General features: G+C 41.9%; 1 protein-coding gene across 7 annotated transcripts in view; it reads right to left on the reverse strand.

Annotated features, from left to right (window-relative positions):
• The window catches only part of EVL (Enah/Vasp-like), a 104,293-nt gene that overhangs the window by 62,184 nt on the left and 23,863 nt on the right, over positions 1–18,246 (reverse strand). The window contains exon 1 of one of the 7 annotated variants that reach the window (XM_072116165.1): positions 5,585–5,717. The exons of the other annotated variants lie outside the window; for them this stretch is intronic. Coding sequence (XP_071972266.1) covers positions 5,585–5,595 — 11 coding nt within the window. The 5' untranslated portion in view covers positions 5,596–5,717. Of the gene's footprint in view, positions 1–5,584; positions 5,718–18,246 lie in introns of those variants that run through there. 7 annotated transcript variants of the gene reach the window in all.

Consider the following 18,246-nt stretch of genomic DNA (forward strand, 5'->3'; position numbering starts at 1 on the left):
ACTAGACATGATTTTTTTTATCTGTATCTGGGCTCTGGACTGCAGACTGCTCACCTATTTGGGGTGGATGTCCTAAATTGGCATTTAAAAGGATATGATCTATCTAGATATCAATCTTATGATCAACAAAAGAAACAATAAATAACTACCAGCAACCAAGACAGGAAGACAATCTATATTTCTAGATATAGTTGTCACCAATATCCTGTCCTGCCATAAATTATGCTACACGGGACACAAGGCGCAGCCTGACTCATGATATTATCTGTGTAAATTATTTGAATAAACATCTTCGCAGCCCAAGAGGACGATAAGAAGCAATTCCTATGTCTTGAATATGATAATGCCAGTAACAATCAATTTATCATTGAAGATGCTGGCTATAAAAGTTTAATACGACAATAATAAAAATACTGCCTAAGGGTGTAATCAATATTTGTGTAATTTTCTGTAATTTACGCTTACTCCCCATAAACGAGGAGCACGGTATTGTTGTGTCTATTTTCCATAAAAACCAACGCTATTAGCTATTAGCCCGACCCCTGATGAAGCCGGTGCTCCGGTGAAACATGTCGGGGGGCTAATTCTTTGTTATTTTAATTAGCAGGATTACCTAGACTCCTTTCAGTATACCTTGCTCTATTCAGTGACTATGTAGGATAGGTCATACTGACAGGGTCCAGCTAGAGTCTATGCCTGGACTTCCATCAGGATCAGCTACTATAAGAGGTGCTAGGTGCTTGGCACATTGTAGTGTGTGAGCACAGAGATATTATACTTGAGGGACGTAGCTATGTTCGGTATGTGAAGGGATCCTAACTGATCCCCCCACTGCTGAACCTGCTGTACTGGGTTTAAATATAATAACCCTTTACACGAGGAACGTACTGTATTAGTCTCCTTAGCCACTTCAGCCACCCTCAGTACTCTGATACACATTGTGGAGAGTATATATTCTCCTGACTACAGGCGTATTTCCCTTCCTACATTTGTTCGCTATAGCCTTCTACAGATCACCTAAGAGCCATAGGCACCTGTATTTTTAATGTGAAGTTTCTTAAGTGAAGTAGTTTACAGTTATTACACTACCACTTTTTATTTCCATTATCATTAAAAGTGACGTTTTATATTTTCCTGTCCGGATATGGGCATTTCTTTGCGCTACCGCAGGTGGCGTTGGTAGTTTAAGTGTACTTCTATATCCCTGCCGTGACAGTAGGTCCAAAAAGTTTTATCTTTTTTATTTTCCATAAAAAAGCATTGTCACAATTCTACAGATTGCAGAGTTCAAATTTCAGAACATTCCCCCTTTATTCAGAGTCTGCACAGACTTTACATTCTGAGAAACATCATCTATATACCAGTTACATTACAGTCATCCAGTAAAAACTAATTGCTGCACATTCACTGACTTCAGTAGTATACAACAGTATAAAACATGTAATTCAGCATCAGTGAAGAATGAGTAATGTGCATACACAATTACTCAGTGACCACCCCAGCAGAATAGTGAATGCAGCTCTGAAGCACAATCCAGGATCTAATTCAGGATCAGTGAGTCCATCAGCAGATTTCTGAATGGAGTACATTACATGATTTAACAAAGAATCAGTAGAAAACATATACATAACATATTTATAAATAAAATCTATTTAGAGCTAATTTCACACTACTGTTCCTTGCCTCCGTTAAAAAAGGAAAGAACAGAGGTTTAACGTAGCAATTAAAAATTCCATTGACATTTATGTAAATTTTATGTCATGCTTTACGTTCCAATTAGGCAGGTATCTGCTATCCATGCGTTTTTTTTGGATGGAAAAAACTTACAGAGGCTGCAGTACTTTTCCTCTGTTTTTACAAAAAAAACGTATGGATAATGGATACCTGCCAAACTGCCCATAACAGATGATATAAAATTTACATTGATGTTAAAGGGATTTTGAACTGCTATGTTAAATCTCTGTTAAACCTCCATTCTTTACTTTTTTTTAATGGGGGTAAGTTACGGTAGTGTGAATTGAGCCTGATTAATAAAGTAGATTAATTATACTCAGTTTTGAAATAATAATTATAAAAATAATTCCTTTATTTATATAGCGCACACAGATTACGCAGCGCTGCACAGAGCTTGCCAAATCCCTGTCTCCGATGGGGCTCACAATCTTATCAGCCTATCAGTATTTTTTTGGATTGTGGGAGGTAACCGGAGGACCCAGAGGAAACCCGAGCAAAAGTGACAATACATAAAGAGATTATTCAAAATTAGAAAACCATAATGACTCATTCAAAAACAGTTCATTGGTCATGCATATTTTTCAGCTTGGTTTCACTAAGGTGATTCGCACTTAGCATCACATACAATCTGAGAACACACTTTTTCTCCCAAAATAAACACACATTTTGGAAAATCTTGCTATCATGGTGAATATGAAAAAGATAAAAAAAAAATATGAAAACTGATTCAAAACTTCACATTAAACAACCAAACATGAACTGCAAGGCGTATGGCACCCTAATTGTATGTAAAGTGAGAAAACAGGGTCTTTATAACTTTTATATACGGTACTCCCACTAGAGGAAAAATTCACAGGACTATTAACTGACACACACTTCCACGTATGGCCACTAGATGGCAACAGTAAAATTAATTACAATTGTATTTTTAAATTATATATTAATATAAAAAACAATGCTAAATAATTATAAACCCCATTCCTAATTATTTAATAGAATTATAAATAATGTTACTACTATGAATTATCAGGGAATAAATTATCTTTTGCATTCAATATCTTATGCATTGAACTGAGCAACATACATTTAAAATAAAAAAAAAAATCCAAAACACAAATAGTAAATAGTTTCCATAAAAGAGCACAGGTGGGGAATAAGAACAGTTCTACTATCCTATATTTCACAATGTATTTAAACACAGTATTATTTTAATTATTTTATGTTATCGGGTGAAGCTGAGGACTTTAATGAGGTAGAAGAATTTGATACAGACATGTAGTGGAAGTGCAATCATATTATGAGTAGCAAAAGCTTTTATTGATAGTTGGAATGACTAAATGCAGCAAGTCAATATTTGCAGTGCTGACCCTTCTTCTTCAGGACCTCTGCAATTCTCCCTGGCAGCTCCCAATCAACTTCTGGACCAAATCCTGACTGATAGCCGTCCATTCCTACACAATCAATGCTTGCCACTGCAGCTAATTTATATACTACTAAAATAAAGTTTTTTAACAAGTTAAGTTATGTTCCAGGATTATTAAATTACAGATTAGGACAGAGGCAGGCAGGAGGAATCTACCATCAGATCTACTTCTGATGGTAGATTCCTCATGGTAGGTTTCCTTTAATAATAGAAATGTATTCAGACTTGTAAGGAACGAAGTAAAAACCACAAGTCTAGTCTTACTCAGACTCTGAGAACCAACAGAGTATTTTTCCGAGACAACAATCAACCCAAAACTTGTGTACAGCAGAAGTGAGGTGACTTGTAAACCTATCACAAACCACAGTTCCTGTCCTGCACCTGAGAATTAAAACTTTATTATTTATTTTAGTACTAAATTTATTTTTTTTTATATATATTTTCATTGCAGAGAATATAAAATGAATTTAGATAAAGCAGAGACATTCCTGGTATGCTGCTTAAAGGTTATGTCTAATGTATTACACCAAACATACAGAAGTATTCTACACATAGGGGTATATTTATCATACGCTGGCCTGCGTGCACCGGAAAATGATAGCGGTCATACCCCGGTGCCCCCCTGCCCCCGGGCAGCACAGCTCGGTTGTATAACATAGTGTAACCAGAACTGTGTGACATAATGAGCCGTACACCTGTGCAACCATTGACAGATTTCCATCGACTGCAAGTAAACATTTCTATAGCAGGACAGCAACTTATAACTTTTCCTTACACAAACAATTTCAATTATCTGCTGAAAGTGGACAGCCCCTTTAAGTGTGTGGAAAAATTGCATTGCTTTATACTCCAGAGTAGCACTCACTATTCTGCTTGCGTATTATCTGTATACATACATTACTTACAGTATACTAAACGGGAGTTACAAATATTATATTCCATAGATGAACTTAGCGGGGGGATTTTTCAAGATTTCTGCATTTTGTCTTAGTAATCCCACTGCCATCGCATAGGACGCTGCATTGGACAGGTCCCACTTGGTGTAGATTTCTGCTTTAACCAGTGCCAGAGTCCTGAGACCGGCAATAGTAAATATCCCATCTACTCATCATTCCCACTTACTAAAAAAAAGTGGTGAGGGGGAAAATGCCCAGAGAGAAGTTAACCTGTTGCAAATCAACAGCTCCCACCACATCCTCCAGCAAGCAAACGACAGCAGCAGCAAGAGGGAAGCTACAAGCTGCAGGCTGATAAGTGCTTTATCTGGGGAGGGAGGAACATCAGATCTTATAGAGTGAGAGCAGAGATGTAGCGGAGCTGACTGTGTCATTCTGTTTAATATGCATCTCATGGATCTCATGATCTCAATTCTGTTCTGACTCATCTCTTTTTCTATGTGTCAGATACTAGTGAATGTTCAGAAGGCAAATGAAAGTGTAGATAAACCTGTACCCTGATAATCTAACCACATTGTCAGCTCACAGTACTACAGGATCATAATGAGGCTTATTTACTAAGGGTCGCGGATCTTACTTTCGTCGGACTTTGCACTGTTTTCGGGATTTACACGGCTTGTGTTGCACGCCATAGTTTTTAGGCGCAGCTGCGCTTGCTGCCATGCAACACAAATTAGGGGGGTATGCCTGAGACATATTAGAAACCATGCACTATAATAACTCACAACACCCCATGTCCCCCATCATCCTGTTCCCCATCAACCTGCACCCAACCCCCCACAACAATTTTGTAAATGCTTTGTCAATGATCACTTGTATTTGGTCCTGCCAATAAAGCTTTTTTGAATTTAACAGAATTGAATTGTTAGGGTTACGTTGGGCGGATTCTCAAAAAGTGTCCTTACAATGGGGGGTTGGGACGTATCCCAGTATACACACATTATAGTGGTATATGTCGCCCAGTTACACCCCCTTCATATTGAAAGTAGAAGAACAATTCCGGGTCTTTCAAATTCCGGGTCTTTCCCCAGTGATGTCACTCTCAATGTCATCACTCTCAATGACATCACTGAGGATCTCCCATCCCTGCGTACACTCAGCAGGTGCCAGGGATGGATGCAATACTGTATATAATATATTGTAGCTTGATAAATCTTTCCACCCTGTGCTTCCTGCAATGTATGACATATACCAGGTAGATGGAGGTAAAAAAAGATGCCTAGGTCTGCCAGTGCAGATGTAGCACTGGTTAGCACAAAAAGGGGGCCGATTACTGTATTTACCAGCTCTACAGACTATGTTATCACCTCTGGTTGAGCCAGTCATGTTAACCAAAGCGACTTCTGTATATGTCTATGTATATGTTTACCATATAAGCTAAATGTATCCATAATGACATAGTGTGAATGTAGCCCTAAACTTATACTAGTTATAGAAGGATAAGGACAGATTGATAGGCTTGGGGACTTACCTAGAGGCCATAGCTACAGAGCACCAACCAAGCAAACAGTCAGACTCTATGAGATGGCTGGATCACCTGCTGCTCCACTTGCATGACAGACGCTGTTGCTGAACTCTTTGATTTTGGGAACACTTGTTAGTATGCAGACAGAAGAACACGAGAGAACGCACAGGAAAAGGATGTTCTACCAAAAGTAGCCCGAGCAGGAAGTACACGCACTCACGGTGCAAGAACCGAAACAGCTCACACACATCATTCACATATGGGACACATGAATAGAAATAAAGTATTAACTCTTTCAGGGGTAGGAGACAGACCAATCATCAATATTAAACTGGGACCAATTACATGCTGCATAAAATGGTCCATTGTTTGCATCCCATATAACTGAACACGTTGTGTGTGGGTAACTTTTCAGCTACATTACTCAACAAATTTACCATTCAGGAATCTAGAAGAGCAGTGTGAGGATCCTTGTCTTAGGCACTTTTGATAACTCTCCAGGTATGTTAGGGAGACTCCAGGGAAAAACCACCCAGGATGTCAGTGATCTTGTCTACCGGGCAGGATGATGTGACTATATTCTACATTGTTCCCATTACCATGGACTTCAATTTACTTTTAGGGAACCTGATCTGCGGTTCGATTTCTTTTGGGGATCTGGTCTGCGGAGTGAAGCAGGTGTCACAGGTGCTATGTGGGCTCCAAGGTCTCAATATAATATATATATTAAACTTATCTTTATATAGTGCCATCAAATCCTGCTGTGATGTACTCATCTCTGTAGACCATTGGATAAATCAACAAACATGGTCAGATAAAACAATATTAATGAAGGCCCTGCCTGCAAGAGCTTACAATCTATGACATAAATTGACAGGATTTGGTAAAACTTCTATTTACTGGGAATTTTTGTGTGGGTGTTAATTAATACTATTAAAATAATATCTGTCTGGTGGGAAAAGGTGCGATGAAAACATCATGGAGGAGTTCTGAAGTTCTTCTGACAGGCTGCCAGAGGCGATCTCAGGAAAAAGCAGCTGGCATCCTCTCGCCTTTCTATCTGCTATAATTAAAAGCTAATTACATGCAAGTAAATGGATGCGTTTCTGATAAAGCGGCAATCATGGGACGGCCATAGAAGGAGGACTGTCCAGTCTGTGATTACTGTGTCTTTCACAAGCAGATGTCCTGATGGATGACACAGACACATTTTACAGCATGGGCTTGGTTCACTTTGTAGAAAGCAGCGCAGAACAGTCTGAACCCTCAGTTTGTAATAAAAATCAAATAATTTGACAAAATGCATTGGGGCACAAGAAAGTGGGAAAATGCACTAAAAGTGCTCTGCCTGTGTAAAATGCTCGGTGGGCCAGATGAATTAAGAATGTGCCCTAGAAATCATGAATCTGGCGCTTCCCTGCACTTGCCCAACAGAGTATCACATAATGCCTAATGCAGCTGCGCCACAAAAGGATTGCGTGCAAAGCAATAGTCGCGCGGACAGAAAATTGGCGTAAATGTGCCCCATTGTGTCACACTTTTTAAACACTTTTATGATTCGTACCTTTTGCAAATGTAAAGGGTACAGGACCATGAATGACATCACCCTGGTCACATGTCATAAACTGCTGAATTATAAGGAGGCATAAAGCATGGGGAGGAGTAGATGGGAGGGGCCAGCCAAGCAGGACACGCCCCTCTGAGGTAATATAAGACAAAGTTGATTTATGGGGAGGTAAGGGAAACAATTATTACCTAAAAGAAGTGTGTCAGACAGTTAATAAGGCTCTGTAGGAACCTGTCAATAGTTGTATAGGCCGTCCCCTAATTAAGAACACCAGACTTACAGACGACCCCTAGCCTTAGCCTAAAATTAAGAAATATAATAGTTATTAAAGATGTATGCAATGAAGCTTTATTGTAAATCCTGGTTCTTATTGTCAGAGCTCTGAGTCCGTAGACCCTCTAGACCACCACGGGAGATGGTACTAGCCGACACCTGGGAACGCAGTCTTAGTGGCACCTGGTCTTCACCAGAACCCACCGCAAAGCAGGATGGTCTGGTGGTACTTCAAGGTTTAAAGGGCCAGACCGGATGGAATCATGAAGAGGTAAGTCCGTGGCAGCGGGCCCGGGATCGGGGCAGCGGAGAGTAGCACGGGTGCACTCACGATCCGCAGTATGGATCGCGGAGGTGCCTGTGACACTTATGACAATCCAACATTTTTAAAATCCAGTTGTCACAGAGACCAACAACAATTTGTCTGAGGTTACAATTATAAAATATGCAGTTCCGACTTACATACAAATTCAACTTAAGAACAAACACCTATAGAACCTATATCTAATACTTAACCCGGGGCCTGCCCGTATTTCTGAAATGTGGTGACATGTTCCCTTTAAAATTGTCTTTTACACTGTTAGTAACTATAACCAAAGTTTTCTCAATTTTGAGGAAGTAAAAATAAGTAAGAATGTGTTATTCTCATCTAAAAAAATAATAAAGAAGCAACTTTGTGACAACTAAAATGAATTGAAAGCTAATATAATAGAAATTTGGAGGCCGTTTTATTATACATCAGTTTGACCACGTAAAGCCGTCTGCAGAGGAACATATCGACTGTTATAAAAAAGACTCATATGCTGGTCCAATCCCATGTAGTCAACACATTGCACATGACAAGAGTCCTAGCATTATAGAAAACGTCTGGCAGCCAAACTGCAGCCAGCACTACTGTAAGAACTGTTACAATGATGGCAAAGCAGTATGGCAGACATACAGGGAGTCCTTGCTTCACATTTCTTTATGATAAATAGACTCTCTATACGGACCCTCTAAACAACAAAAGATAGAACTGCACAACAATTCTGACTGCAGCAGTAAAGAAATCAACCTAAAAGTAAAATTATACAAGACAGAAGTAAGAACGCCCAGTGTGGCCTCCCTATCTCTGCACCACAACTCATTTCCTTTTCACTTCACAACCTGCTCATGGTTATTATGTTGTAATGTAGTCGCTATAAATAGGGACACAAATGTGCTGGACATGTGATACAGGGCATAGAATCCACTTGATATTTACGCCTCTATTTTCGTTAGAACCTCAAGGGAGCAGAGATTAGCGTCCCATAATTAAGGGGTTCCAAAGAAATCTGAAAAAAGCAGATACCGGAAAACCATTGTCTAAAAAGTGTATAGTTCCCTAAAATTCCAGAAAATATTGTGTTGGAATGGCTAGGGGACTACACATACGGATGGGATTTCCCTGACTCCTGAATGGTAATTTAGACCAATTTTGCAGCCTTAGGCGGGTGGGCAATTGTCCGGTGCCATGGAGAGGAGGAGGGGTGACCCCCTCCTTCCTCCATAGCAAAGCATTGGGTTCAGGCTGTAACACGGGGAAAGATAGGACATGTCCTATTTTTTTCTCGTGCACATAGTGGTGCGGTAGGGCTCCGTGCAGCCATTGCCGTCTATTGCGGATGTATGCACAGCCGTACATACGTCCCCCATACGGTAGTGTGAATGCAGCTTTACCTCTGAGAAACATTGGTGACAATCCATGCGGACACACAATAGGGTGGGGCATTTAATACCTGTCCATGTCTAGAACTAATATTGTCTAAAAATTACATAAGCTCTACCCTGTGTCACTATATTCGATGATAACTTTAGAACATTTTAACTTACCAAGGTGATTTCAGAATGTTTTTTCGTGACATGTTGTGATATATTTTGGTTGAAATGTTTTGCATTTATTTATGAAAAACAATTTAATTTGGTGAACATTTAGAAAAATTAGCGATTTTCTGATTTCTAAATGTTATGCTCATCATAACAGCTTTACGTTTTAATGTTATTTTATTAGGATGTTAGGGGCATGCAAATTAATAGGTGTGCACTCTCTTTCAAGTTTGGCAATACATGTGGATGTCAGGCCAGCCAGCACCCGGCTAACCCGGGCAAGTGCCGGGGCCCATGGGTGCTGAAGGGGCCCACTCAGGTCTCTGGATCAATTGTACAAGTGTCACTTTAAGGGGGAGGGGGGCAGTGTAGTAACAGTGGGAGGGGGGACAGTGTGGTTACAGGGGGAGGGGGGGACAGTGTGGTTACAGGGGGAGGGGGGACAGTGTGGTTACAGGGGGAGGGGGGGCCAGTGTGGTTACAGGGGGAGGAGGACAGTGTGGTTACAGGGGGGGGGGGGGCAGTGTGGTTACAGGGGGAGTGGGGACAGTGTGGTTACAGGGGGAGGGGGGCAGTGTGGCTACAGGGGCAGGGGGGCAGTGTGGTTACAGGGGGAGGGGGCAGTGTGGTTACAGGGGCAGGGGAGGCAGTGTGACTACAGGGGCGGGGGTGCAGTGTGGCTACAGGGGGAGCAGGGGCAGTGTGGCTACAGGGGGAGGGGGGGGCAGTGTGACTACAGGGGCGGGGGGCAGTGTGGCTACAAGGGAGGGGCAGTGTGGCTACAGGGGCAGGGGGGCAGTGTGACTACAGGGGGAGCGGGGCAGTGTGGTCACAGGAGGAGTGGGGACAGTGCGGTTTAAGGGAAGGGTGCAGTGTGGTTACAGGGGCATGGGGGGCAGTGTGACTAAAGGGGGAGCAGGGACAGTGTGGTTATAGGGCGAGCGAGGACAGTGTGGTTACGGGGCAGGGGGGGCAGTGTGGCTATAGGGGGGGGCAGTGTGGATACAAGGGGGGCAGTGTGGCTACAAGGGGGGCAGTGTGGATACAGGGGGAGGGGGGCAGTGTGGATACAGGGGGAGGGGGGCAGTGTGGCTATGACGGGTAAGACCGTGTGGCTACTGGAGGGAGGCCCACGAAGAGGCCCACTAAGGCTCTGTCGCCCAGGGGCCTACTAAAACCTGGAGCCGACCCTGGTGGATGTAAACCACTTTAAGCACAGAATATGGGTTGGTGTCCTGGCATTACAAAAAAATGTACAGATTTTTGAGAAATTTGGTCAAATCAAACATGGATCGGTAAATATAGATCACTGTTAATATTTTCTTCTTGGCTAAGATGAAGAAGCAAGTTATTACATGTTGAATGAAATACAGACACATTTTGGCATCTGTGGATTGTACTAGATGGTATCTTGTGTGTAACTTCCTTCAATCTCCATGATTGCTTCCTGTATATGAAGAACCAAGACTTGTTTATATCTTAATGGCAGAAGTGCAATCCCCCTCCCCAGATATGGAAGCACTTATAGGTCTCATACTTGCACTAATCCATTAGATGCTTATTGAGGACAAATGTTTAAATCAACAAAAGTTATCGATCCATATTTAAAAAAAATATATATAAAGCAGCATCTCAGTTTACAGCTTTTTTAAATATAGATTGATACGTTTTTGCTGATTCTTTTTCCCAGGATGAGTGCCCCATACTCTTCATCTGGCTCTTGTCTGTCACTGACATAAGGGGTTATAACTGCTATGACATGGCCTTCCTGTCACTGGATGTTGAATTGTTGTAGCTGCCTCTAGATAAATTCTCTGGATGTCATTGGTTGTCACTGGAGAGTCTAATCGGCCATCGCTGCTTCTATGAGGCCAACAGCCATCAGTATTCTATCTGTCCTTATTAGTCAATGACTAATGGCTACGGTCTGTAGTGACTGGGGGTCTGCATAATGCATTTTATGGAGCACCCTATTTTCTATCTTGAATTTTACTGACATGAATCAATGCTGTTTCTATACTTAGGAGTTCAGTGGGTGATTCTATCAGTCATCCACTGTTTTTTTTTTTATATCATCTTTATTAGGTTTTCAAAACTTTTTAAAAACAATTCTGCACATCCATGGCCCTTCACAGGGCACCATGTTCATAGCTTTGCATGTACTTAGAACTCTTACAAAAGATACACTTTTTACAATTATCAAATTTACTTACATACATTTCCCTATTCCCCCCGCCCTCACTCCCTCCCTGAGATGCAACTGGCTTCCAGCTTCCCTTATCTTCTTATTTCTAGTTAGGTCCCACCATAGAGTATGTCTATTTCCTCTTGAGAAGATCCTGCTAACTGTAGGTCCCCACACTGCTCTCCACTTCCCTCCGTTGTTCTTTTTATATCTACCATTTCTCTCCACCCATTGAAACATCAAAATTTCCCTCCACTTTCTTCTTACTTGCAGCAGTTTGGGTAGGTGTGAAGATAACCATTCTGTCAGTAGTACCTTCTTAACAGCCAATATCAGCAAATCTATCATTTCATCTTTCTGCCTTCCGAGCCTTCCCTCACGATATTGAAAGATACTTCTCCATACATCCATCTCTACTCTTTCTCCTAATACATATTGTGAGACACTGAAGGGGTTAACTGTGGATGGGCGGTATGTTTCCCCTAGGTTTTCCTATTATGCAAGGCCTTAGTGCTGAGGTTGTGTTGTCCAGCACCTTGGACACAGGTGATGGGAGCAGCCTAATATGCATAAAGCGGCTGAGCAGAGCTGAGAGCGTTGTCTCTGACTGGAGGCTGGAGAGCACACAGCCCTGACCTCTGTGCCTGGAGCAGCATTTTGTAGTGGTGAGTTAGAGATTCACTGTATAGTTAGCACCCTGACGGGTAGGATATTATTTGTTTTGTTGCCTGAAAGTGAAGGCTGTTTTATTTTGTTCTTGCTGCAATAAACACAGGCGAGACCTGTTTTGGACTGTACCTTGGTGTCACTGTCTTGAACTGCATCACAGCACCCCGCTACCACGGTCTCTACTGGGCCAAATCTCCCACAATATTCAATTAACTGATTCGCTGACCCCCATAGTTTTTTAGCCGCTTGACAAAACCAGAGACAATGGGGCAGATTTACTTACCCGGCCCATTCGCGATCCAGCGGCGCGTTTTCTGTGGTGGATTCGGGTCCGGCCGGGATTTATTAAGGCAGTTCCTCCGCCATCCACCAGATGTTGCTGCTGCGCTGAAGAGCATCGGAACGCACTGGAATACACCGAGCTGGGCAGAGTGAAGGTAAGTGCAATTGTCACGACACATTTTTTTTTTTTAAATGCATCGGTTTTTCCGAATCCGTCGGGTTTTTCGTTTGGCCACGCCCCCCGATTTCCGTTGCGTGCATGCCAGTGCCGATGCGGCACAATCCGATCGCGTGCGCCAAAATCCCGGGGCAATTCAGGGAAAATCGTCGCAAATCGGAAATATTCGGGTAACACATCGGGAAAACGTGAATCGGGCCCTTAGTAAATGACCCCCAATGTAAGAGATTAGCATTAGGTCTTGCACACTTAGGACATTCTGCCTTATAATCCAGGAACTTGCTTTGAAATGGCTTGTCGAAGGCCCAATAAGCTCTTAATGCTATCATCCACTGCATTTCTCTCAGATTTTCAGATATAGTAGCCTTATGTGTGTCATTCCATCCCCTCAAGAGCCTCCTACACACTTCCTGGCTTGTCAATGACGTCCCTATATCCTCCTTCCATTTTTTTGCTAGTCTTCAGCTCTGGGGGTGATGGCTTTCCTTATGCTGGCTATTGAAGGGTCACCATTATTATTTGTCAATAGGTTCAATGACCAAGGTTCTACTAAGCTTTCTTCTATCTCCTTATCTACCAATCAGTCATCCACTGTTCATACAGAAAAAAGCATCCATCACTTCCTAGGACTCCAACAAATAAAATACAAGTTATACCAAATTATTTCCCAAAAGACTATTTCATATAAGTATGAATATGCGGTGCTCCTCCTGTTCTATAACATCCTACCCACCGACACGTTCACTTTAGAGGCAAAATGAAATTAAAGTCCACTTTCAGGATATAAAAATGTTATAGTTTGCATAATGAAAAGTTATTTTCTGTTCCAATATACTATCGGTATCAATAATTCCCGCTTTTATAGAATCTGCTTACTGTTTATGATCATGTGATGTCCCCCCGATGCACAGCTCATTAGAACTCACAGCTCTGATTACTCTCTGTGATATAACGAGCTGTGCACCTGTGTGACATCACATGACCATGGGCAATATCTATCAAAAGCAAGTAAACAATGTAACTTTTTATTGAGCAAAAGTAAGCAGAGATCTAGAAAACTATGAAGAATTGATAAAGAAAATATAGTGGAAAAGTGAATAACTTTTCAATCCTCAAGCAATAAAATTGTTAAGGACAAAGTAAATGCAGATAAGAGGATTCCTGGAGAACAGCTCTAGTCTGACCTGCACTGAAGTGGCCCTAAGTGTTATAAACCAAAATCTGATGTTACCCCTTTAAAGTTCTCCAAAATGTATTCAGAACTTGGAATTATGGAGAGAATTCTAGATTCATTATAATCAAGAGCAGCTGAATGTAATAACAGATGAGCCGTCCGTGGCCTTGGCCCTGCTCCAGCACAAGTTTACACTGAGCTTCTGTTCCTGTCAGGATCCACTAAGTTTAGGACAGAGAGGTGACTCCTCAAAGAATCCTTTCCAATGAATCTCCTTCCATCTGCTGCTCCAAACTCTCTTATTGGGGACTTGGAAATTGTCTGCTGCTGGTGACATTCATGGCTCTAATCTCTCATTACAGTGCGGAGATTCACAGCTGCAAACTGATGACAGTGAACGGGGCCGTAAAGATCATTACAAGTAGTCGCCCCCTGAGTTGTTACAGGTATATCTGACAAGTTATATCAATGAGCTGAATCTCCATCCTATGGACATAACATGGATATAATACATTATCTATAACATATGTAATACAATACTCATAGTGCCATGATAGTGTTGCATAATGATAGGAAGAGAACCTATAAGCCCTAATAGGAGGAAAAAGTCGCAATTTCCTTATCATGTTGCGCCTTTTTTATACCTTGTACGCCAGAAATATAGCATACAAAGCATCATAAATGCTCTCCAGTGACTTCATAATAGAATAATGATTTTAGCTCTAGAGTATAATACAGGATTTCATTCGGGATCAGTAATATACTGTATACAGGGGCGTAACTACAGCGGTAGCAGCCATAGCAGCCGCTATGGGGCCCACAGTGTCAGGGGGCCCCGTCATGCGACTTGACACTAAAGAATGAAGAATGTGTACCATTATATACATATTATGCTGCACATATATATTTTTATGTGTGTGTATCTGTGATGTGCATATGCTGTATGTGTATATGGTATATGGTGTGTATAAATTCAGTACGTTATGTGTGTATGTAAGCGGTATGTCTGTATATGGCACTGTATGTGTGTATATGTGATGTGTATATGCTCTATATGTGTATAACAGTGTATAAATGTGTATGTATGAGTGATGAACTGTATGTTTATGTATATAGGAATGTAATATATGTATATTTTTAAGCCTGTCCCTTACAGAAGTCTGCTATGGGGCCCTGCCTCTCCTAGTTACGCCACTGACTGTATATATACAGTGGGGCACATTTATCATACGTATGACATAGTCCCTGCCCCTCTACCACCGCATACATTAAGAGGCTCCTGCCTCTTGATGCGTCTGTGGGCAAGCTGCACAGCATATATTTCTACATTTAATTGTAGCAAGTGCGCAGGTGTCACGGGGCAAATAATTGCAATTTCTGGCAGTTCGCTAGTAATTGCGATTATTTCAGGACTTCTATGCCAGAAAACTGGTGAACAATTCCTGATAAATCTCCCCCAGTGAATCCATCAGCAGAATAGTGAGTGCAGCTCTGCAGTACAGTGGGTTTGAAAAGCATTCAGACTCCTTTCAATTTCTCACTCTTTGTTTCATTGCAGTCAATTGGTAAGATCAAAAATATATTTTTTTGCTCATTAATGTACCCTCTGCACCCCAACTGTGACACAGGGAGGTGGCAGCATCATGCTATGGGGGCGTTTTTCAGCTGCAGGGACAGGACGACCAGTTACAATTAAAGGAAAGATGTATGCGTCCAAGTACAGAGATATCCTGGGCGTAAACCTCTTCCAGAGTGCTCTGGACCTCAGGCTTTCCAACAATACAATAAACCTAAGCACACAGCTAAAAAAACAAAGCAGTGACTTCAGACCAACTCTGTGACCATTCTTGACTGGCCCAGCGAGAGCCCTGACCTAAACCTGATCGAGCATCTCTGGGGAGACTTGAAAATGGATCCCGCAATGTTCACCATCCAACCTGTGGGAACTGGAGAGGATCTGCAAGGAAGAGGCAGAGGATCTCCAAATCCAGGTGTGAAAAACTTGCTGCATCATTCCCAAGAAGACTCATGGCTGTACCAGCTCAAAAGCTGCTTCTACTCAATACTGAGCAAAGGGGCTGAATACTTATGATCAGGAGATATTTCAGTTTTTCTTAAATTAGCAAAAAAATTCAGTTTTTTTTTTTGCTGTCAAGGTGGGGTGCAGAGTGTTAATTAATACGTGTTAATTAAAAATTTAAAGGGACCAGAATACTTTCCGTACCAACTGTATAATACAGGATGTAACTCACTGGATAAATAATGTAAATGTATGTACACAGTGACTTCCCCAGCATAATAGTGTGGGGATATCCGCAGTATAATACAGTATATAACTAAGGGTCAGTACTGGATAAGTAATTTAATATATGTACACAGTGACTGCACCAGTAGAATAGTGAGTGCAGCTCTGGAGCTTAACACAAAATGTAACTCAGGATCAGTACAGGATAAGTAATGTAATGTATATATACTGTGACTCTACAGTGAGCAACCCCTGAAGTACAATATGAGATAACAACTGTATCAGTGTAGGGTTAGTTATTTAATGAATGTATAAGGTTTTTTATAAATTTTCAGTATAAGACAGCTGAGCAAACAGCAGGCCTCAACTGTCCAAGTGAAGGCTACAAACTCATTAAACGCCCTGGAGGCCAGAGCATACATGACATAGACTGCCATAAACAGCTGACTGTAGCTCTCCTGGGAGTCATACCTCCACAATCTGCCATTGGTCACCTATCCTTAGAAAGAGTTACAGATATCCAGGGTGTGGTTACATGCACGCGTTTTACCATGCGTTTGTCTGGTTTTAAAGCGTTTTTCATCATTGCTGGAAGTGTAAGCAGCAGTGAAAATGTTAACACAGCTGCTTACACTTCTAGCAATGAATAAAAACACTTTCAAATTAGCCAAATGAATGGAAACATGTAAAAATACATCCCTTTCTGCAATGTGTTTAAAACCCATTGCAAACGCCACATGTGACCGGACCTGAGTTTAAAACGCATTGCAAACGCCACATGTGACTGCACCTGGGACCTGGGACACACGTTGCAGAGGTTTTACAGTTAGCCACAACTGAATCTCTGACGCCACACCTTTAAAGGACGTCTACCACCAGTATGAAAGACTGTATGAAAATCAGCCTGAGGGGCTCCAGGCTCCATATACACCTGGCGGCCTGGAGCCCCTCATACTCATTTACATAAAGTCCTTCTTCCTGGTGGTAGATATCCTTTACCATTTTCAGCATAGTGAATGAAATGGCAGGGAGTCATGATTCTTGGAATCCTGTCCTATGTTTCGTCTGGGAAATATGTCTGACATTTGGGCTATATTTCACGGATCGAACATGACATTGTAAAACATAGGGGCAGATTTATTTACCCGGTCCATTCGCGATCCAGCGGTGCGTTCTCTGCGGTGGATTCGGGTCCGGGTCGGGTCATTAAGGTAGTTCCTCCGACGTCCACCAGGTGGCGCCGCTGCGCTGAAGAGCATCGGAACGCATTGGAGTACACTGAGCCGGGCTGAGTGAAGGTAAGCGAAAATTTTTTTAAAAAAATGCGGCGGTTTTTCCGAAGCCGTCGGGTTCTCGTTCGGCCAGGCCCCCCCATTTCCGTCGCGTGCATGCCAGCGCCGATGCGCCAAAATCCGATCGCGTGCGCCAAAATCCCGGGGCAATTCAGGGGAAATCGGCCCAAATCGGAAATATTCGGGTAACATGTCTTGAAAACGCGAATCAGGCCCTTAGTAAATGACCCCCATAGTATCTAGAGACAATATTGAAATACAGGCGGTCCCCTACTTAAGGACACCCGACTTACAGACGACCCATAGTTACAGACGGACCCCTCTGCCCACTGTGACCTCTGGTGAAGCTCTCTGGATGCTTTACTATAGTCCCAGACTGCAATGATCATCTGTAAGGTGTCTGTAATGAAGCTTTATTGATAATCCTTGGTCCAATTACAGCAAAAAATTTTGAAACTCCAATTGTCACTGGGGCAAGAAAAAAATTTGTCTGGAACTACAATGATAAAATATACAATTTCGACTTACATACAAATTCAACTTAAGAACAAACCTCCAGACCCTATCTTGTACGTAACCCGGGGACTGCCTGTACAATTCTATAACAGAGATGCAGAACTTGTGCAATGGGTGAAGATGTAGTGGTACTGGATGAGTTTGGCGTGTAGTGATATAACAACGCCTCTCCAACATGTAAACAGCTGGCTGTGATTCTCACAAGGAAAGAATTTGCAGCATGTGTTTGTCACAGCACATTACAGATTTCTGAGACCCTAGAGAAGCTTCATACCCAAATAAGTCCTTGTTCTGCTGTATTTCTCTGTGGTAGCTTCAATGAATCACTAGGAGTCAGTGTTATATCAGATGAGGGGAGTGCATAGAGGGTACAGAGCCCCCCCATCCTAAAATAACAATTACACTATTCTATTTTTAGCTACATATTTAATATGGTTTAGGG

The sequence above is a fragment of the Engystomops pustulosus genome, chromosome 7 (assembly GCF_040894005.1).
Source record: "Engystomops pustulosus chromosome 7, aEngPut4.maternal, whole genome shotgun sequence".
NCBI classification, from domain to species: Eukaryota; Metazoa; Chordata; class Amphibia; order Anura; family Leptodactylidae; genus Engystomops; species Engystomops pustulosus.